Here is a 22,907-nt window from a genome sequence, read left to right on the forward strand (position 1 = left end):
AAATAGTAAAAGACCAAATAGTTGAACAATAGATTTAGTCAATCCACATCATTTGATCTGTAGTTATCTCTAGTTACTTCATTCCAAATATAGAGGAAATGCCAAATTGATTATGATTAACAAATTGATGTTAAACCAGATACAACCTATCCTCATAGCCTGAGCTGCATTTTACAATGTATGTTCTATGGAACAGTGGTCCTACAAAGTTACCTTTATAATAATTCAGAAGAGTTTGGTCAAGTGTATTTGGGGACTGGTCTGCATGTACCTCTTGAAGGTTCACAATGCACATTAGCATATAAAAGGCTCTGAGAAGTCCTGCTGCAATGAAATCTGTATAACATTTTTTAACACAGCATTTCTTAAATCATTTAACCAGGGTTCGTTCCAGGGGTGTGCAGTCTGTGAAGTCAGTCACATAGGATCCCATGCTTAGAAGAGACTCATACTTGGCTTAATGCTCGGCTATCACCATCTTAATTTTTTAACAAGGGGACCCAGATATTCATTTTGCATGAGGTCCTGCAAATTATGTAGCCAGTCCTGTTTAATCATTGAAGTGTATGTGTGTATGTATTTATGCAGTTTAGAATTTGAAGTTCTCATAAGGTAGCAAGGAATGTGGATTTTATAAGAACAAGTGTTCTTTTTTCTATCAATAGCCATTAACCAGAATGTAGCTCTCTTTTCTTTTCCTAGAGTAGGGGAAATTGGGGGAAAGTTAGGGACCAAATGGAGACCTAAAGTGAACAGAAGATAATTTGGCTATAGCGGGCATAAGTATGGTAGCCTAAGATTTTCATCTTCCCAACCAGCCTAGGTGTCATACATTCTAGAAAAAAAGCAAGAGTGGTGTAATCAGCTTGGAACTAGGCAAAATTATTGTGTAGTAGGCAAAGCCCTTTACTGATCCCTCCCTCTCCCAGTTTCTATTTCATGCTCCTTGACATTCTTTGATATTTTATGTTGTCTACCCATAGCCACCTCATGTAACCTTACTCTGCTACAATATCAGACTCCACCCAGCTTAGCTCTCTTCCCCAAACATAGCAAAATATTCTTCAAACAATGCATTCCCCAAATGGCATTATGCCTGTCATGAGGGACCAATTAGGTATTATGTTGAGAATGGGTGGTAGAGCCTCTGGTGAGCTGGAGAATGTATGCTCTGCCTAAAATGTTTCTAAATAAAACTCATTTGGAAAACAAACAAACAAACAAAACACTCTGCTGATTGTAGATAAGCTCAAAGCAATTAAAACTTTCTTATAAGTGGTTGATGCGAATACTTCCTCCAGGGTTTTTGTCATCTCTGAATTTGGGAGCTTATTCAACTAGGTAAATCTTTTATTGGTATAATGGAAATGATTTGTTGGTGGGGGTGGGTGGATAGAGTTTCTGTTTCTTTCTGTTTACATCTGTCTGTTCCAAATAACTGAGAGTTTGCCACTTTCCATCCTTCCCCCAAATTATGCTAAACAGTTTAGAGGTGGAATTAATTACATTTTTAAATGTTGTTTAGTTACCGTAGCCACATAGCACTTGATTCTCATCTTTTTAAGTGTCTCTTCAGGGCTTAACAAAAACAAAGAATCATTTCTGAGGAGGTGAAAAGGCACAGTCATAGATAAGAAAATAGGTAGGGATATAGATAAGAATCTATAGGGAAATAGCCAAATCTATGAATTTAAAAATTCATTAAAATGAAAAGTATCTGGAATGTTCTTGTGAGCATTTCTATCTAGGTAGAGGTAGATGATTTTTGAGTCTGTAGTCAAGAAGATTAGAGTTGATCTGTTCCCTCCCCGCTTCCTTTTATTTTAAAAACTGCGTTTCTGTTTTTTGATATGACTTAATAGTCTACCCAACTCAACATATCATTTAGGGTTTGAAGATTTATTTTGCTGCTTCTTCTAATTCATTTTACAACTACTGATAGTTTTCTCATCCTAGCATCATATCCCCTAAAATATCTGGTGTATTCTGTTCACAACTATTCTGTATTGGGTATTCAGGCCCTTCCCCCTCAAAAATTATCTGGTCATCCTCCTCGCCTGGACGGGTCTCTCTAATCTTTTATCCATTTTCTTCTTTGTAACCTTATCTTTTTGGACAGATGTAATAGTTTGATCATTATCCAGATTCAGGGAGTCAGTTCTCTTATCACTTGTCCTCTCATCACTCATCCTCTCATGTACCAACATCCTGTTAATAAGTACTTTATCTCTAGAGCAAATCTAGCATTGGAAAAACTAAAATAGACATTTCTTTGATTGTTTCTCCTAGGGTGGCTAAACTTCAAGTGACTAACTTACTTATTTTCCTCCTTTGAAATCAGTGAATAATGTGGGCTACAGAGTACAAAAGCAAGGTATACCCAGTGCAAGAGGTGAAGATTCAGAAAATTTAGGATGTCAAAGTTCATGAAAGAATGACTTTCTTGATACAAGATTTTTAACAACTATGTTCTATAGATATAAAATGTTTCCTTAAATGTCATAAATTATAAACTATATTTGATTAATGCTAGATGATGATTGTAATTATTTGCATTCTATTAGTCATTGATTAATCTAAAGTAAGGAATAACTGGGAGAATTTTGAAGATGGGAGTCAAATCTTGGAAATGTAAATTGACTCTAGTCCAATTCTGTTCCAAGGAGATGGTGTTTATTCTTTAGATGGCTATCCTTAACAGAAATTTTCTGAAGATAATGCAGCATCTCTAATTGAACACTACATTATGAATGGCTCCCCAAATTGTTTCCCCAAATAGATCTGCTCACTTCTGTGAACAAATAAAAGTGGTTGTAATTAATTACTGAATCAGTGTCATACATTCATACCTACACTTGACCCATACATTCACCAATTACTCTTTATGATATTAGTTATATGACTCAGTTCCCTGGAACCTGATATCTACTGAGAAATTTCATAAAATCAAATTTCTGACAATTACATAATTTAGTCCCTTAGCGATGATGATTCTGGCAGCCCAGCTTTATTTATTCATTCATTAACTCAATATTTATTAAGTTTTTAGTCTGTTTTTGTGGATAAATGCATGATGTATTTATGTATAGCCATTTATACATTTTCATTGTGTATATTTTGTATATAGAACAGTTCTAGCCTTGTGAAGGCCAAACACAGGACTGAGCAACCCTCTTCAAACACATTGCCAATTGTTTATGTGGCTAGATCATAGCCAAGAGCTTTAGAGAACTGTATTTTCATAGAATAGAGTTTGATGATTAAAGAAGAAGAGGGGAAAAGAGGAGGAGAAGGGAAGATGAGAAAACATACAGAGTTTCTTTACCTGGTAACTTTTCTCCTTTCCTTCTCCTTGCCTGCTTCTCACCTTCATCACCTTTATCTCTATTCTTTCTGCACAGACTTCCACCTACATACATACCCTTGTGCTTTTAGTAAATTTATAGACTTGCACAACCACCTCCACAGTTCAATTTTAGAACATTTCCATAACTCCAAAAAGATCCGTCATGCTAGTTTTCAGTCGCTCTCTGTAACCATTCCCAGTCTCAGGGAACATTAATCTGCTTTTCGTCTTTATGGATTCATCTTTTATGGATATTTCATATAACTGGAATCACACAATATGTTGTCTTTTGCATCTAACTTCTTTCATTTAGCATCTTTTTGAGGTGTATCCATGTTGTAGCATGTAAAAGTAAATTCCTTTTGATTGCTGAATAGTATTCCAATGTATGATACATGTGTGTGTGTGTGTGTGTGTGTGTGTGTGTGTGTGTATACCACATTTTGCTTTTCCATTCACCAGATGACAGAAACAATTTGGATTGTTTCTACTTTTTTGGCTATGATAAATAATGCTGCTATAAATATTCACATCAAGTCTTTGTGTAGATATATGCTTTCATTTCTCTTAGGAAGATACCTGGGAGGGGAGTGGAGTTGCTAGTTTGTAAGATAAATTCATGTTTTTTTTTTTTTTTAACAAACTACCAAACTATTTTCCAAAGTCGCTTTACCAATTAATATTTTCCCTAGCAATGTATGAAGACTACAGTTTTTCTGCATCGTTGGAAATACTTGTTAATGTCTATCTTTTTGATTACAGCCATTTTATTGGGTTTGAAGTAGTATCTTAATATGGTTTTAATTAGCACTTCCCTAATGACAAGTGATATTGAGCATCTTTTCATGTGCTTATCAGCCATTACATCTTCTTTGGTGAAATGTTTCCTCAAATCTTTTGTCCTTTTAATTCGGTTACCATATTATTCAGTAGTAAGAGTTTTAAATATATTCTGGATGCAAGATCTTTACCAAACATATGATTTGCAAATATTTTCTCCCAGTGTATAGCTTATTTTATCGTTTTCTTTATGGCATCTTTTGAGATGTAGAGATTTTGAATTTTGATAAAGTTCAATTTATCAATTTTTTATTTTGTGTATTGTTCTTTGGGTATCATATCTTTGCCTAACCCAAGATCGTGAAGTGTTCTTCCTATATTTTATTCTAAAAGCTTTATAGTTTTTGCTCTTACATTTGGGATAAGATCCATTAGGAGTTAATTTTTGAGTATGACGTGAAGCAAGAATCTAAATTCATCTTATTGCATGTGGCTATCAAGTTGTCCTAGCACTGTTTATTTAAAAGCCCATCTTTTCCCTACTGAATTCTTTTGACACTTTTGTCAAAAATCAGTCGACCATAAATAGGTTTATTTGTGGGCTCAATTCTCTCCCACTGTTCTGAATGTCTGTCCTTGGACTACTGTACTAGGACTACAGTGTCTTGCTCACAATAGTTTTATAATGAAAATTGGGAAGTGTAAGTCCTTCAACTCTGTTCTTCTTTTCAAAATTATTTTGGCTATTCTAGGTGTTTGCATTTCCATGTAAGCTTTAGGGTCAGCTTATTAATTTCCTCAGTAAAGCCTGATGGAATTTTAATAGAGAGCATGACTCTATAGAACAGTTAGGGAGAATTGCCATCCCAATAATACTGCATCTTCCTATCCATGAACATAGATTATGTCCCCATTTACTTAATTTTTAATTTCTCTCAGCAATGTTCTATAGTTTTCAGTGTACAAGTTTGACACTTATTTTGTTAACTTTAAGTATTTTATTCTTTTTGATATAATTGTGAATGGAATTATTTTCTTAATTTCATTTTTGTATTGTGCATTGCTAGTATTTAGAAATATAATTGATTTTATATATTGATCTTTTATCTTGCTGAATTTGACTTTTAGATCTTATATATTTTTCCCTATGTGTGTGAATTCTTTAGGATTTTCTGTATACAGAATATATTGCCTGAGAATAAAGACAATTTTACTTTTTTCCCCTTCCAATTCAGATGCCTTTTGTTTCTTTTACCTTGCCTGGTTGCGCAAGTTAGAACCTCTAATGCAAATGTTAAATATAAGGGTGAGAGCACACATCTTTGCCTTGTTCCTAATCTTAGGGGAGAAACATTCTGTATTTCAATTAAGTATGCTTTACCCTTCAGCGTTCATTCTTTCACCAGTAAGTATGTAGGTTTTCCTCAGATACTATTTATCAGATTGAGGAATTTCCCTTCTACTCATAGTTTGTTGAGTATGTATCAGGAGTGAGTGTTGAATGTTTGTCAAAGAGTCTGTTTTTTGGGTTTTTTTCATCTATTGAGGTGATAATGTGGTTTTGGTCTTTTAATCTGTTAGTATGGTATTTTGCATTAGTTGGCTTTTGATACTAAATCAGCCTTGCATTCCTGGTATAAATCCCACTTAGTCATCGTATTATAATAGTTTTTACATATTGCTGGATTCAATTTGTATTTTGTTGGATATTTTTTAATCTATTTTTATGAGGGGTATTTATCTGTAGTTTTCTTGTGATGTCTTTGACTTTGTATCAGGGGAATATTGGCTTTATAAAATAAGTTGGGAATTGTTCACTCTTCCTTCATTTTCTGGAAGATTTTGTGAAAAATCATGTATTATTTCTTCCTTAAATACTTGATAGAATCCATCAGTTAATCCTTATGAGTCTGGGCTTTCTTTGTTGAAACAATTTTAATGACTCATTAAGTGTTTTTGTTATGATAGGCCTCGTCAGATTTTCTATTTCTTTTTGAGTTGGTTTTAGTAATTTGTGTCTTTCTTGAAAATTTTTTTCATTTCACCTAAATTGTGTGAAGTATTGGCATAAAGATATTCATAGTAGTCCCTTATCCTTTTAATCATTGTGAAGTTCTTAGTGGTGTTTCCTCTTTCATTCCTAATTTTGGTAATCTGTGACTTCTCTCTTTTTTTCTTGGTCAGTCTAGCCAAAGGTTATGTCAATTTTGTTGATATTTTCAAAGAACCAATTTTTGCTTTCATTGATTTTCTGACTTTTTGGTACAATGACCATCTTTAGGAAGCTTTCCTTTCTTAATGTTTGTATTAATTTCATAGGCCTGTCATGATAAATTACCACAAGCTTCATGGTATAAAACAACAGAAATTTGTTCCCTCATAGTTCAGGAAGTCTGAAATCAAAGCATTGCCAGGGTTGATTTCTTCTGGAGGCTCTAAGAGAGAATCTATTCCATGCCTCTCTCTAGCTTCTAATAGCTGCCATAAAGCCTTGGCATAGAAGCATCTTTTCCGTCTTTGCCTCCATCAACACATGGCCTTTCTCTCTGTGTGTCTATGTACTTGAATCTCCCTCTTCTTTCTCTATAAAAACACCAGTCATTGGATTTAGAGCACTAAGTCCAATATGACCTCATCTTAAATAATTACATCTTCAAAGACCCTGTTTCCAAATAAGGTCACATTCTGAAGTTCCATCTTGACAAGAATTTTGGGGGACACTATTCAACCCAGTACTTTATATTTATTATAAAGTATGACCTGAAAATCAGTATGGTCTCTCTACTGTTGATTAGGTGATTTTTTTGTGAAGGTTAGTTTGAAAATAAAAACAATGGTAGAATGGTACTTGACTTTTTTTTGTTGGGATGGTTTCTCAAGTTAAGCTACTTTGCATCCTTTTTTTATTTTATTCACATTGCTAAGAAAAAGGCAGAGAGATCTGTGGACAGGAAGGGGTTGACAGAACCTCACCCTTCTCAACTCTGACTTGCATATCTGTTTTTAATCTAGAGCCAAATAACTATCGGACCATGCATGGCCGGGCAGTAAATGGCAGCCAGTTGGGAAAGGATTACATCCAGCTGAAGAGCCTGTTGCAGCCCATCCGGATTTACTCCAGAGCCAGTTTGTATGGCCCCAATATTGGGCGGCCCAGGAAGAACGTCATCGCCCTCCTAGATGGGTAGGTCAGATTATTTAGCAGTTTTTATAACACTGTTCATTAAATGGAATGAATTAATGTATTTGTATTCTTCCTTGTTAATTCTGGTCATAAGAGGGACAGAGAAATTTTTTCATAGTGACATTTCCCATCGTAAATCAGGGGTTCTCCATCAAACAGTGGAAGAACTTCTTATCTCTCTGGGCCTTTCACAGTCAGCAGAAGTTGGTGGGATTCAGGAGGGATATCACAATCTCCAGAACAGGTTGGAAGGGATGATTTAAATGTGTTTTAAAAAGCACATTAAATATTCCAGCATTGAATAGCATCATTTAATATTTTTAAAGAGGCAAAATATTATCTACTTATTCTTGTGACTTCTTACGGAAAGTAAAGCTTGACAAAATCCTGTCCAGTGGAGCTGGGTTAAAAAATTGAGAAATGCTAAAAATACTTGTACATTAAAGCACAACTTAATAGATAAATTTATTAGTAGGTATTCTAGAGAATTGCTATCAGTGATATATTTAATTTTGACTGAATCTAATAATCATTTTTAAGCATTGGTTGTGGTTGGGGCACTATGTTAAATGCTCTTTGCCCCAGTCCTGCTGGTGGGCCAGTCCCAGATTAAATAAGTGGAACATCTATGCAGGTTGGGTCCATTTATGCAGGGTTGAAGGGAATGTCTGAGGGAATAGCATGAGGAAGGATGAAGATATATATTGAATCCAAGGCACAAAATGGAGATATAACTAGAGCAGGAAGGGTGGGAACAAGGAAGATGTGATAGTCAGGAATTCATCTAGTACATAGAGAATGCACTAAAGCACACCTTTTATGCAGCATCTTATCATATTTTGGGATGAGTATGGTTATTCCTATACATTCAAAGACAAGTAAGATGTTTTCCAGTGAAGTATATAGCCCGAGTGAGGTTAGATCAATGCCATACGAGTATAAACAGATATATTCTAGGAAAAAGAAACCTCTGACCAACCTCCTAGATGGCCCTTGTGACTTACTGGCTCTTTTAACACTCTCTCTTTCCTTTTTTAGCTTAGTCTTGAGCTAATATAGCAGAAATTATTGAAGGTTTAGGAAGGTGGAATGACTTACATTGTAACAACATTAACAACTTGAAATTTAATTTTAGGCATTTTCCTCTTTACAAAGAATCTCCAAGCCCCACTTTAACTCCTATTCCTTTTCCCACCCTTCTTTTTTCTGTCCTCTCTCAGTGGGAGCATCCCTTTTTTCCTGCAGAACAATTTTCTGACCTTGACCCTTACCCACAAATGTAGCTCTGGGCTTCCCTATGCATACATTTCCTGAACTTCGAAATTACTGTTGGCAGGGTGGGGTGAGGGGGTGGTGGTGGCGGAAAGGTTGGTTTTATTTTACATGTTACAATTAGGAAGTAAGAATCACATGTGTAGGAGGGAGGGTATAGCTCAGTAGTAGAGTGCATGCCTAGTACCTCCATTAAATAAATAAATAAACCTAATTACCTCCCCCCACAAAACAAGACGAAACAATTACATGTGTAGAACATTTTCATAGTTCATAATACATAATCAAGCAAAGCCAATAACTATCACTTAAGTCCATGTAGTTATTCTTTTAGATTATACCTTTCCTTTAATGATTTGGTTAATGTATTTTCATGGGACTGACAAATGTCTTCTTAGTAGCATGACCTTATATCAATCATACATTCATTCTGTAAATATTTCTTGAGTAGTTGCTATATTTCAGGTACTATGTTAGGAACCGAGAATATAGTAATAAACAAAAATAGAACTGTCTCTGCCTTCATGGAGTATATAATATGGTAGGGGAGACACAGACATTAATCAACTTATCTTAAAATTAACACAATACCAAGAAGAGGTATATGGTGTTGTGAATGACTATAAGGGCTGGGATTTGACTAAGTTAGGATGTCATGGAAGTGTTCCCTAAAGAAAAACATAAGAGGGTCAAGCACATGCAAAGATGATCAGTATTGCTGATCATCAGAGAAATGCAACTCAAAACCATAATGAGATATCACCTCACACCTGTCAGAATGGTTATCATCAAAAGACCACAAATAACAAATATTGGTGAGGATGTAGAGAAAAAAGAACCTTAGTAGACTGGTGGTGGGAATGTAAATTAATGCAGCCACTTTGGAAAACAGTATAGAAGTTCCTTGGGAGGAGGGTATAGCTCAGTGGTAGAGTGCCTGCCTAGCATGCATGAGGTCCTGGCTTTAATCCCCAGTACCTCCACTAAAAGTAAATTAAAAAAAAACAAAACCCTAATTACCCCCCCCCCCCAAAAAGAAGTTCCTCAAAAAACCAAAAATAAAACTACCATCCCACTCATGGGCATATATCCAAAGAAAATGAAAAGACTAATTCGAAAAGATACATGCACCCCAGTATTCATAGCAACATTCTTTTTTTCACATTATCTTTCTTTTTTAGTTGGAGTATAGTTGGTTTACAATGTTGTGTTAATTTCTGGTGCACAGCATAGTGATTCAGTTATACATATATCTATTCCTTTTCATATTCTTTTTCATTATAGTCTATTACAGTGTATTGAATATAATTCCCTGTGCTATACAGTAGGACCTTATTGTTTATCTATTTTATATATAGTAGTTAGTATCTACAAACTCCCAGTTTATCCTCCTTCCTTCCCCGCCCCCCACTGTAACCATAAGTTTGTTTTCTATGTCTGTGAGTCTGTTTTTGTTTTATAAATAAGTTCATTTGTCTCATTATTTTAAGATTATACACTATATATATGTATATATATAAAATATATATTCATTAATCTGTTGATGGACATTTAGCATAGCAGCATTATTTATGATAGCCAAGATATGGAAGCAACCTAAGTGTCTATCAACAGGTGAATGGATAAAGATGTGGAGTTGAACATTAATCATCCATTAAAAAGAATGAAATTTTGCCATTTGCAACAACATGGGTAGAACTGGAGGGTATTATGCTTAGGAAAATAAACCAGACAGAGAGAGACAAATACTGTATGTTATTACTTATATGCTGAATCTAAAAAATAAACACACAAATAAATAGAACAAAACAGAAACAGACTCACAGATATAGAGGACAAATAGTGGTTACCAATGGGGAGAAGGAAGTAGGGGAGAGGCAAGATAGAAGTCTGAGATTAACAGGTACAAACTACTAAGTATAAAATAAATAAGCTAAACAAAACAAGGATATATTGTATATCACAGGGCCCATAGTCAATAATAAATTTAAATGGAGTATAATCTATAAAAGTATTGAATCACTGTTTTACACCTGAAACTAATATATTAAATTACCTATACTTCAATTTAAAAAAGATTCATTAAAAATAAATAAGTAAATAAAGTATAATTTAAACGATGAGCAGGTGTCAACTAGACAAAATGAGAAGTGAACAGGAACAGTGTTCTTCTAAGAAATAAAATGTGCAAAGGCCCTTAGAATGAAAAGAGGGCCAGGTTGGCTAAAGAAATGTATAGCTGGAGAAATAATTTGGATTCATATTATATAGGTGCTTACAGGTATAGTGAAGGGCTTAGAATTTCTTCTAAGTGTAGTGGGAAAGACATTGAATGTTTTTAAGCTTGGGAGAGAAATAATTTGACTTGTTATACAAAAAGTATGCTATGTCTGCTCTGTGGAAAATGGATTGGGAGAAGAGGCAGGGAAGTCAGTGAGAAGGCTGCTGTACTTGTACAAAGGATGACTAGGGTTGTGGCAGTGGAATAAACTGTTTGAGGTAGAAATCATAGGACTTAATATATTGGGTAAATCTGTGGTGATGTGACACAGAGATGCGTAAATAACTGGGTGGATGGAATTGTCATTTACAAAGAAGGGAACACCGGGGAAATAACTGGTTCTGGGGAAAAAAATCATGACTTTAGTTTTCGTGTTATGTTTATTATGCTTGAGTTTAAGAGGAGATGTCAAGTATACCATTAAGTATGAGTCATGGGTTCAAGGTCTCTGGTAGAGATATTAATTTTGGTGGTCATTAGCAGGCAAATGGGATATAAGGCCAAACATGGAGGAGATCAGTTAGAACATGGAAAGAGAAGAAACAGAGGCTTAGGAGAGAGCCCAGAGGAACTCTCACATTTAGAAATGTGAGAAAAGACTGATGGCTACAGAGGTAAGAGGAAAGGGAGAGACTAAGGTATAGAGACCAAGAACAGAGAGAATGCTGCTAAGAGACCAGAAGGTCAAGTAACAGGAAGACAGAAAAGTACCATTGAATTTGGCGACACGCAGGTTGTTGGTGACCTTAAGAAATACAGTTCAGGGGAGTGATGGGAGCAGAAGTCAGATCACAATAGTTTGAAGAGTGAATGAGGAGGTGAGAAATCAGAAACAATAAAGTGAAGAACAACTCTTAGGAGAATTTTTACTATCAAGGAGAGTAGAAAATTGAAGGGAGATGTGGGGTCAAGGAAGGTGATGTCATTTTCCCCCTTTAATTTAATGTGGGAGACAGCAGAACAGGTTTATATGTTGATGAGACTTATCCAGGAGAAGAACTAGATGATACAGGAGATGAAGGATATAACCAAAGTGAGAAGTCCTTTAAGGCTAGATGAAGTGGAATCCAGAGGAATTGGTCTTCATTAAATGGAGGGACAATTCCACCAGTGTAACAGAAAGTAAGAAACAAATATTTTTCTGTCAGAGGTTAAAAGATCATACTGAGGAGACACTTCTACCCAGAACATAAGGTGTAGTTAGGGCATCCCAGGTTTTGTACGTGGTGAGTACATAGTTGCTGGTTTGTTATGAATAAGTCAAGAACTTGGACACAATAGTAAGATACAGGCAAAAGAAATGAGCATGTGACTGAGTGGCATGGTGGCAAGTGGTGGGGTCCACTTCCTCATACATCCAAAAACTAATAGGATTCAAGAGGCTGGAGAAAATAACATAAGGCAAGGAAAGGTACTGATGAACATTTTTTTCTTAATGTGCCAGAAAAAAAATAGATTTGTCTTTCTTAATGTATATGTACTAAATGCACTGTGAAATATAACTTGAAACACATAAACATTCCCAGCGACTCAACCACCACTAACAAAAATGTCAGCGCTCTAAATAATCATCTCTGTAGTTTTTCCAATCCTCCTGGTTATACATATATAATTTTACATGGTTATAATCATTGTATATGCATCATTTTGATTTCTGCATTTTTTGCTCATTGCTCTTATGTTGTGTTTTCCTTATTTCTACATAGTTCTCATATTTGTCATTCTTAATAGCAATAAAATATTCTATTGCATTAGTGTACCAAAGTCTGCCCGAGCATTTCCCCACTGTTGGGCATTTGGACTGTTTACCAGTTTTTGTCTGTAAAATATAGCACAGCTATAAACATCTTTATACAAATAGGTTTTTTATTTCTTTTGAATTACATCCTTGGGCTATATTCCAAAAAGTTAGGTTTCTGGGTCAAAGTATATGATAATTTTTATGGCTCTTGTATTTGTTGCCAAATTTCTTTTCAGAACAGTTTCAAGGGTTGCAGGGCAGCAATGTATTATTGTGTATCTTCTTCCCCGATATCCCACAGCAATGAGTATTATTTTTATTAATGTACTATATTTTAATTAATGCAAGATTGATTGTGATTCATGAGTGTTTATATCTGAATCCTGTTAACTGTGAAAAGAACCAAACATTTTCCAAATCCTTATACTGTCTCCTTTATCTCATATTTGGTTAATGATACAATAAGCATTTTGCCTGAGTCACAGACCAGGAGGCCATTTTAGATTCATTCCTCTCCTTTGTTCACAAACTCCATTAGTTAGTTACTAAATTCTGTTATTTCTGACCTCTTATTATCACTCATATCCCATCTTCCTTTCATTTTTGTTTTAAACCTTATCGTTTTTCCTCCTAAACGATTTCTCTGTATCTAGTCTTAGACTCTAATTTCTCCATATAGATTTCTGAGTAGTTTTTTAAAAATGCAACATGTGGTCAAGTTATTCTTGCTGGAAATCTAACCCTTTCACCTGCACCTCAGGTTTTTAGGGTCCAGTGCCTGACTGCTTTTCAGCTAGTCAGCAGCTACAATCCCTTGTACAACTTGCCCTTAGTACATCAGAGTATATGTCCATTTTAGAAGATGCCATATATTTTTTAACCTTTGTGACTTTTTATTTTGTGTCCTTTTTTTGGAATACTACCCTCTCCCCTCATTTTCCTTGTTTCCAGTAGATCATCTCTGACATCTTCTGGCAGGATTTCTTATCACCTTCTCTGACCTTATATAGTACTTCGCTTGTTTTTCTGCTTTAGCACTTAACAAATTGATAACTTATTCACTTACATATCTACCTCCCCTAATAGACTGCAGACAAGGATCAGGACCGAGTCTATGTTCTATTGATCCTGGAGCCTTCAGAATCTAGGAGTACTGTAGATGTGTTATAAATGCTTATTGAATGAATACTATCTTATTCAACAATTGGCTGTAAATTCATCTGACCTGAAATGGTATGCATAAATGTGATTGTGAAGCAATGTAAATCATTGTATAAATAGTGATTTAAAATAAATTATTGTGATTTATATAAATCAAAACGAGTAGCTTTAGTTTTATGGAGCCAAACTAATTTTCAAGCTTAAAAAAGCTTAAAACTACTTAGGTAGTTACAGAATTAAACAGAACTATCTTTCCAGTTAGGATATGAACTAACAGAGATAGAATCTTCATTTTTGAATCTTCAGGGACTAGCCTATTGCCGGGAATATGGGAAGTAGTTAATAAAATGCTTGTTTTATTACTTTCATTTCCTCGTTCAGGAACTGACTATTCCCAGTCATTGATTTTTATCTAAAGGCATGAAGAAGTGTTCTTTAGGGTTTTATCAGTTCCCTGTTTTTCTTCTGTAAACTTTTATGCATTATCTATGTAATGACAATTTTATCTTAACCTATTGCTTTTCTTATTACTTTGAAGCCTGTTTTTATTGTTTCAGAAGCTAATTTTCATTGTAATTGTCCTTATCTACTTTATTGTTACTAGTCTTTTCTATTTCTTTCCTTACACAGTTAGGATAAAGTTACTATTTCATTTTCATCTAGCCTTTTAAAAATGTTTTAATGTCAGTCTCTTTTAACTTATTTGTAGTTTATTGCTATTTCTACTGTAAAGTAAGGACCTAATCTATTTTTGGGTGATGTGGCAGTGTCAAGAAGAGCAGGTATTCATTGAAAGCATCTTTACTGAGGCTTTTAAACCATAGTGAGATGAGCACCAAATTCTCTCTCAATAAATATGTATTGAACACCTATTTTGTGTTTGATACTAGCTTAAGTGTATATACTGATGTATATAGGAGGTATACATTGATGAATAAAGCCAAAGTAATTCTTACCCTTTTGGAGCTTAGCAAGAGAGAGCCACAGTAAATTTTTAAAAAATTATTATAAATTGTGTGCAATTTTGTGAGGAAATGATCAGGATGCCTGGAGTTGGGGGGATCTGTTTGGACAAGATGATCGGAGAAGACTTATCTGAGGAACAATTTATTTTAGCTAAGGACAAAAGAATGAGAAGGAGCCAATTGCTCAAAGGGTGAAGTGAAAAAACTTCTAGACAGAGATTCTAGGTCATGTTTGTCAATGTCCTGAATCAGAAACAAGGTTAAGATATTTGGCGAATAGAAGGATAGGCAGTGTAGTGAGCAAAATGAGAATGGTATCAGATGAGAACACATAGACAGGAAAGGACCGTATCATTACCGGACCATGTATACTATGGTAAAGAGGTTGTGTATTTTATTCTATGAGCAATGGAAAGCCATTACAGGATTTTTTAAATAGGGAGCAGCAATATGTACCAGAGTCTACTCCATATTGTGTGCCAAATAGATCTCAAGGTGCAAAAGTAAAGAATCCAAAGAGCTCAGAAAAGAGGCTTTTTGATTACGAGGTGTGCTGAATTGGGTTAAGGTAATGGCAGAGGATATGGAGAGAAATTAGAGTAGACATGATTTGTTGATGGATATCTCAGCAAGGTGAGGGTGAGAGACAGGAAGAATTAATAAAGGATGACTTCCACCTTTTAAACAGTTAGCATCTCTCTTTCAAGAGCCATCCACGTATAGAAAAGGGAAGTTTTCAAAAGGAAGTTACACCAAAATCAACACATATTCATACTCAGGAAATAGTATCTCTGGAGGGGATACTGTAGCCCAAAGTCTGTCTGTGCCCTCCCCTCTCTAAGTGACCTGTGTTGGTCAACAAGCTCTGCCCACAAAGTAGAGATCCCAGGAAAAGGAGAGACTTATCTAAAAAGCTCATGTATTCAACAGTTGAGAACTACCTAGAAAAATCTATTTAGTCCCCAATTTTTAAATATGTATAGATAGCCAGAGATCACAAGACATAAGAAGGAAACCGGTAATATTAAAGACAAATAAATTTTAAAATTGACCCAAGAATTATAATTCAGGATCAGAACTTGCAAAATAAAATGCTGTAATTAGTATCCTTATAAAGATACAGTAAAATATTGTACTCATACAGTAAAAACACATTTCTGTGAGAAAAAGTTACAATTAGAATAAAAAGATATTTTTTGAAACTAAATATATAATTGCTGAAATTAAGTCTGATAAATGTTAGGCAATGATCTCTTAGATGCAACACTAAAAGCGTAAGTGATAAAAGAAAACTGCTTTATTGGACCTCACCAAAATTAAGAACTTCTGTGCATCAAATGACATCATCAAGAATGTGAACAAAGCAGGAAGGGATAGCTCAGTGGTAGCATGCGTGCTTAGCATGCAAGTCCTGGGTTCAATCCCTGGTACTTCCATTAAAATAAAAACAATCCCCAATTACCTCCCCCCACAAAAAATTTTAAAAATAAAAAATAAAAAAGAATGTGAACAGAACACAGAAAAGGAGAAAATATTTGCAAATCATATAACTGATAAGGGATTTATATCTAGAATATATGTAGAAAAAAAATCTTACAACTCAACAATAATATGACAACCTGTTTAAAGATGAGCAGAAGGTATCTGAATAGACATTTCTCCAAAGAAGATATACAAATGACTGATAAGTACATGAAGAGATGTTCAAATCATTAGTCCTTAGGAATATGCAAATCAAAATCACAGTGCAATACCACTTCACATCCACTAGTATGGCTACAGTCAAAAAGACATACAAAAACAAATATTGGAGAGAATGTGGGAATATAATATGTGAGTGGGAATGTAATATGGTGCAACTACTTTGGAAAACAGCCTGGTAATTACTCAAAAAGTTCGTTACCATGTGACAGCTTCTAGGTATATACCCAAGAGAAATGAAAACATATGTCCATGCAAAAACTTGTACACAATTATTTATAATGACATCACTCATAACAGCCAAAAAGTAGAAACAATCCAAATGTCCATCAACTGATGAATGGATAAATAAAATGTGGTATACCCATACAATGGAATATTACTTGAAAATAAAAAGAAATGAAGTACCAATTCATGTCACACCATGGATGAACCTTGAAAACATTATGCTAACTGAAAAAAGCCAGTCACAAAAGAGCAAAAATTGTATGATTTTCTTTTTATGAAATATAGGCAAATGTATAGAAACAAAAAGTAGATTGGGTTGCCTAGACTGGTGGAGATTGTAAGAAATGGAATGTGACTGCTCATGGGTATAAGGTTTCTTTTTGAAATTAAATATATCTAGAATTAGATTATGTTGATGGTTGCACAACTTTGTAAATATAATAAAAACTATTGAATGGTACACTTAAATGGGTGGATTATATGGTATTAAATTTTACCTCCAAAAAGCTGTTAAAGGAAAGAGTCCAATAAAAAGCTGGAAGATAAAATCAAGGAAATCTCTTGGAAATCAAGAAAAGCTCTACACAGAGCTTTAGACAGAGACAAAAAAACTGAGATGAAATCTTACTGATACAAAGGATCAGTTCAGGATCCCCAATAGCTGTCTCATAGGAGATCCAGATCCAGAAGCAAGGAAGAAAATTATGTTTACAGAAAAGAATGAAAACTTGTCAACCTTTACAGTGTACAAGTAAGGAGACACTTGACAGAAAGTAGGTTGTAGAAATGAAAAGAAGAAATATGACTTAGAAAAGTTTATATCCTCATATAATATGTATGGAGTTAGAAAATACTGTCTAGTCTAAGCCGTTGAAGTAATAAATTGAGATGTTGAGAAGAGGAGCCCCTTATACCATGCATATGGAGTTAACCCTTGGTTAGAATGACTTATGGAGGCATTTCCTTAAAAGTATTTTGGAAAATATCAGTTCTGCAGGATATTAACATTATGTGGTTAGGGGAAAAATAAAAGTTTCCATTTTCAAGTAAGTTTGAGAAATACTGGGATAACAAATGTACTAAGACACTTCTCAGCATCTTTATTACATTAGTTTACATTCTGAGTCTTCAAGAAGGGGATTTAGCACACAATTTTCCTTTTTTTTTTACTTTTTTTAAATTGAAGTATAGTCAGTTTACAATGTTGTGTCAATTTCTGGTGTACAGCACAATGCTTCAGTCATACATGAATATACATATATTCATTCATATTTTTTCACCATAAGCTACAAGATATTAAATATAGTTCCCTGTGCTATACGGTATAAACTTGTTTTGTATTTTATATATACCAGTCAGTATTTGCAAATCTTGAACTCCCAATTTATCCCTTCTGACCCCCTTCCCCCTCTGGTAACCATAAGTTTGTCTTCTATGTCTGTGAGTCTGTTTCTGTTTTATAAATAAGTTCATTTGTCTTTTTCTTTTTACATTCCACATGAGTGATATCATATGGTATTTTTCTTTCTTTCTGGCTTACTTCACTTAGAATGACATCCTCCAGGGCCATCCATGTTGCTGCAAATGGCATTATTTTATTATTTTTTATGGCTGAGTAGTATTCCATTGTATACATATACCACAACTTCTTTATCCAGTCATCTGTCAATGGACACTTAGGTTGTTTCCATGTCTTGGCTATTGTAAATTGTGCTGCTATGAACATTGGGGTGCAGGTGTCTTAGCACACAGTTTTAAAAATTTGACAAGTCTTACTTTCAGAGACTGTCTTGAGGAACTGGTGTTCCTCTAACATGTTTGGACCACACTGACTTGGAATATGAGCCCTGCTCTAGATGAGGGATGGCCATAGAGCAGACATTAACAAAAGGATTACAATTTGGAGAACTCAGAACCTGGACCACTTTAGTAGCCCCACTGCTGGTCTATTTGCTTCCATTCTTGTCCTCTCCAATTTATTCGCCACTCAGTTGCCAGAAAATCTTTTACAAACATAATTCACATGATGTCAGTCACTTGCTAAAGACTGTTTAGTGACCTTGCATTGTTCTGACAATAAAATTTAATCTTCTTACCACACCTGACAAGGCTCTACAATGAACAATCTACAATCTGGCTGCTGCCCGACTCTTCATTCTTTTTTTTTTTTTTTCCCCGACTCTTCATTCTTATCTTCTCCAGATTTCCCCTTTTCTTACTTCACTCAGGCCTCACTAGCCTGATATGTTCTAAGTTTCTCTTTTTGTGGAGGTAAAGGGGAGGTGGTTACACATATGTTCTTCTTTCTACCTAGAGTATTCTCTCAGCTTGCCACATGGCTGGTTTCTCCTCATCCATCAGAGTCCTTTCTTGAAAAGCCTAGCTAAGTGATTCTGTTAGCCTAGCAACACATTCTGTTAGTTCTCTTTGCGGCATTTATCACAATTTATAACTGCACATTTATTGTTTATTTATTGGCTATAGATTATAAACTCCATAAGAGCAGGAAGTATGTCTTTTTTATTTACTAATGTATATGCAGGGCTGGCAAAAAGCCTAGTACATAGTGGGTGCTCAGATTTGTTGAATGCAGAATGAAAGTTATCCTAAAATTCTACAGAGTTACTAGTGGAATATTCTAACCTGAACCTGTGTTAGAACAGAAAGTGAGACAGGGCCTTTAGCTCCATGGTGGCCCAGAGAGCTATGGAAAGCATTCTAATTTGAGTAAAGAAGATAAAACCAGAAGAGAATTAGGAAGCAAATGATGGTCTGTTCCATCACAGCAGACCACATGATGTATGCTCAATGGTCTACAAACCAGAAACAGAAAAATTGCTTTTTTATATCCAGAATTTTTATCTTTAGTTGTGTCTAATTACCAGTACTTAGCTAAGTGCCTAATGCTGATTTATAGACCCCACTTGTACTCAAAGTATAGATAGCAGTGAAGGCAGTATGGGTGGGTAAGAGTGGAAAGTTCAGTGTATACACAGCCTCCCATTATGGCTTTTGTGGGCCCTGGGCATTTTTGACTTCATGGGTCCTTTCTTTCATAAAGACATATTAAAACAATAGCTTTCTGTTTTCTACTGTCGTGAGTCAATATAGTAGAACTGAGGGGAAAATAGGAGGATGGTAAAGAGCATGCACTTGGAACTAGATTAGACACAGATCAGCTTCTAGCTACGTCACTCGAGGAATTATTGAATCTCTCTAAAACCCAGGTCTCCCCATTGGTAAAATGCAGCTAATGATATTATCTACTTCTTAGGCTTGTTGTGAAGTTAAATGAGGTAATGAATTTAAACTGCTTAGCATAGTTCCTGGCACAGTTGACACGTAAAGAAATGCCAGCCACTATTGTTGAGAAGAACAAGTGTATTTCAAAAGATGAAAAGTGTTATTTTCTAATTAATTTTTTGCATATGACTCAATGTAGCCTTCTAAGCAGTTCAGAGAATTGAATGAAGATGAGAACTAGAAAGATTAGCTAGAGTAACATGTCATTACAATGAGGGTGATCACAGTTCCTGCCTACAAACCTGCTTACACTACGTTCTTGTTTGGAGAGGGAAGATGCACAGCTGGGGACAATTTGGTGCACAGAGAAATTATTACAATGTTACCCCTAATAATTGTTCTGTGTTATTTCAACTGTGAAAGAATTATGTGACTTAATCAAACTATAGGAGGAGAGAACAATTTATTCCTCTTAGTTCACTAGAAGGAAGTTTCCATCTCTACCTCTAGAGACAGACAAAGCCTCCCCAGCAGCTGTTCAGTGCTCATTAACAAGGAAGTACTGGCTACTGCAACGGTCTGCTCCCTGGCTGAGTTGTGTTAACAACTACTTACTTCTAAACTCACTTTCTTTTATTTTTATTTTTTTCCCTTGAATTCTTTTCTGATTAAAGAAACAGCCTAATTCCTGACCCAAGCCCCAGGTTATCAGTTATTGCCATTATGATAAAGGATATTTCTCTCTTCTTCTATGGTCAGAGAAGACAGATGAGGGTTAGAAAGAATACTGGAGAAGGAGGCTGGAGTCCTGGGACATAGATTTAGACTTGACACATATGGTCTTTGGAAATATTCTTCCTCACTTTCTTTTTTTCCATTGCTTTTCTCCCTTCCCTATTCTGCTTTCACTTAGACCCCTCCTTTTTTCTCCAAGAATGCTAACAGGTGCTACCAAGATCAAAATCTGTGAAAGGTATGGTCCATGGTCCCCTGCATTGGAAACACCTGGTGAGCTTCTTAAAAATGCAGCATGATTCTTAGGCTGTAGCTCAGACCTACAGAACCAGAATGTGTGAAGATGGAACCTAAAAATTGGCATTTTGAGCAGGGACTGTAGGGTTTCTTTGCACCCCAAAGTGTGAGAACTACTGCCCTGTAATATATGCAGAGCAGGTGTTATTATCTCATTTTACAGATTAAGGAATAGAAGTGCATAAATGCTAAATTATTTACCAAGCTCACATTTATTGAGTGCCAGCAGTGTGCCTGGCAGTACCTTTGTTCCTTCGTGTATGTTATTTTGTTCATCTTCACAATGCCTTTGGGAAGTAGACTGTCTCCATTTGAAATGGTTCAGGGAGGTTAAACAACTTACTCAAGTTCACATGGCTAATATGTTGTGGAGCCAGGTCTTAAATCATGTATCTGTCTGATTCCTAGGTCCATGCTTTTTCTACTGTATGGTGCTGTTTTCCTGAATCTTCATCTTGGAATGAAGCCACATAGTCTAGAATACTGGAAAAGACATATAATCCTCTCCATCTTAGTTCCACAGTATTCACTCTCATAGATTCAGCTTCATACCAGGTCTTGAGCTTTTGGAAAGTTTGTTTTCGTATGTGAAATTTATCGTGACATCTTGATGCATTTTCCTTTCTTCCCACCAGTCCCCACAGCCAGTGCAAATCACATCACGTCAGTTATAGCCTTCTTTGCCTCAAGTCGAAGTCTTTATGACTTCCTCAGCAGCATTTTAGACTGTCAAGATATGTCTATCATAATATTCCCCTAAACAGCACCTTCCAACTCCAGCCATAGCCTTCCGACCTGTTTCAACATCTTTCATCATCGCTCATCCCCCTGACATTTGTCTTTATTCTAAGCAAGCAAACCTATTCTTCCTATTACTGTCTCACATCTGCCTCCATTTTATTCCAGACATTTTCCTATAGCTTTCCTCCTCCCAACCACACCCCTCCATTCGCAGTAAATAGGCTTTAACTCAGGGGCCAATTCCAGGTAATAGTGCCTGGCACCTTGTCTTGAGAAGATTCTTAGGCCAATTATGAGGTTAGTGAGAGGGTATTGAGATATATTACCAATGTCTACAATAGTCTTAGAAAAACGGTGCAGCACTATACATATCACAACTTTGCCATCTCTGCATGATTAACTTGAGGGCTTTAAAGTCAGAACTGGACTTGAATCTCAGATCTGCAACTTATTACTTGGATGATCTTAAGCACAGTTTTCTTCGTCTATAAAATGAAAGTGATAATACAAACCTTACTAGGGTTGTACATTATATAAACTGATTATCAAGTGCCTGTCAATCAGTAAATGGTAGCTAACTTATTTTTTCCTTTCTTTATTAAAATCATCTGTAAATTAAACCTCATGGATTTAACTTTTATTGGCAAGAGGGATTCATTGGAGAGTCTCATCCATCTCAAGTCCCCGTATATTAAAAGCTCTATAAATCTACCAAATTAAGGGAATTGTAAACTAGAAGGGAAACCTAAATAGAGAGCTGCACTAGCCACTAAAGTCAATGACTATATAGCAATGCTGTTTATCAGCCTACTGCCAATGTAATATTATATATGAAAATAGGGGTAGGGGGAGGAAAGGAAAGGAGGGAGGGAGAGAGGGAGGAAGGCTTGGAGGGATGGAAAGAGAAACAGAAAAAGAGAAGAGAGATGGTAGGGAGAGAAAGAAATCAATATTTCATTTGTTCTGTGGCTTAATATAGAATTAGCCATGGAAATGTAAGTGGCTTTCGGACCAAGTAGAAGATGCCTGGTTTGCTATAACTCAAAGTGAATAGTTTCTTCACAAGTTTTACCTAGCTTTTGCGTAAAATGGCTGTCATATCTTAATCATGTCAGTTACATAACTGACGATTCTCTTTGTGGGCAAAGTGAAGAAGAATCAGGCTGCCCCACCCTTGCTGAAGTTTACAGTCATTTAGACATCCATTTCCTCATGAAGAATTTATCCTCTTT

The 22,907-nt window shown here is 35.5% G+C and overlaps 1 protein-coding gene across 1 annotated transcript in view; it reads left to right on the top strand.

The window, feature by feature from the left end:
• HPSE2 (heparanase 2 (inactive)) overlaps positions 1 to 22,907 on the top strand; it is a 563,834-nt gene that overhangs the window by 342,671 nt on the left and 198,256 nt on the right. The window contains 1 exon segment of the mRNA XM_032491126.1: positions 7,139 to 7,310. Coding sequence (XP_032347017.1) covers positions 7,139 to 7,310 — 172 coding nt within the window.

Source organism: Camelus ferus, chromosome 11, assembly GCF_009834535.1.
Source record: "Camelus ferus isolate YT-003-E chromosome 11, BCGSAC_Cfer_1.0, whole genome shotgun sequence".
Lineage (NCBI taxonomy): Eukaryota > Metazoa > Chordata > Mammalia > Artiodactyla > Camelidae > Camelus > Camelus ferus.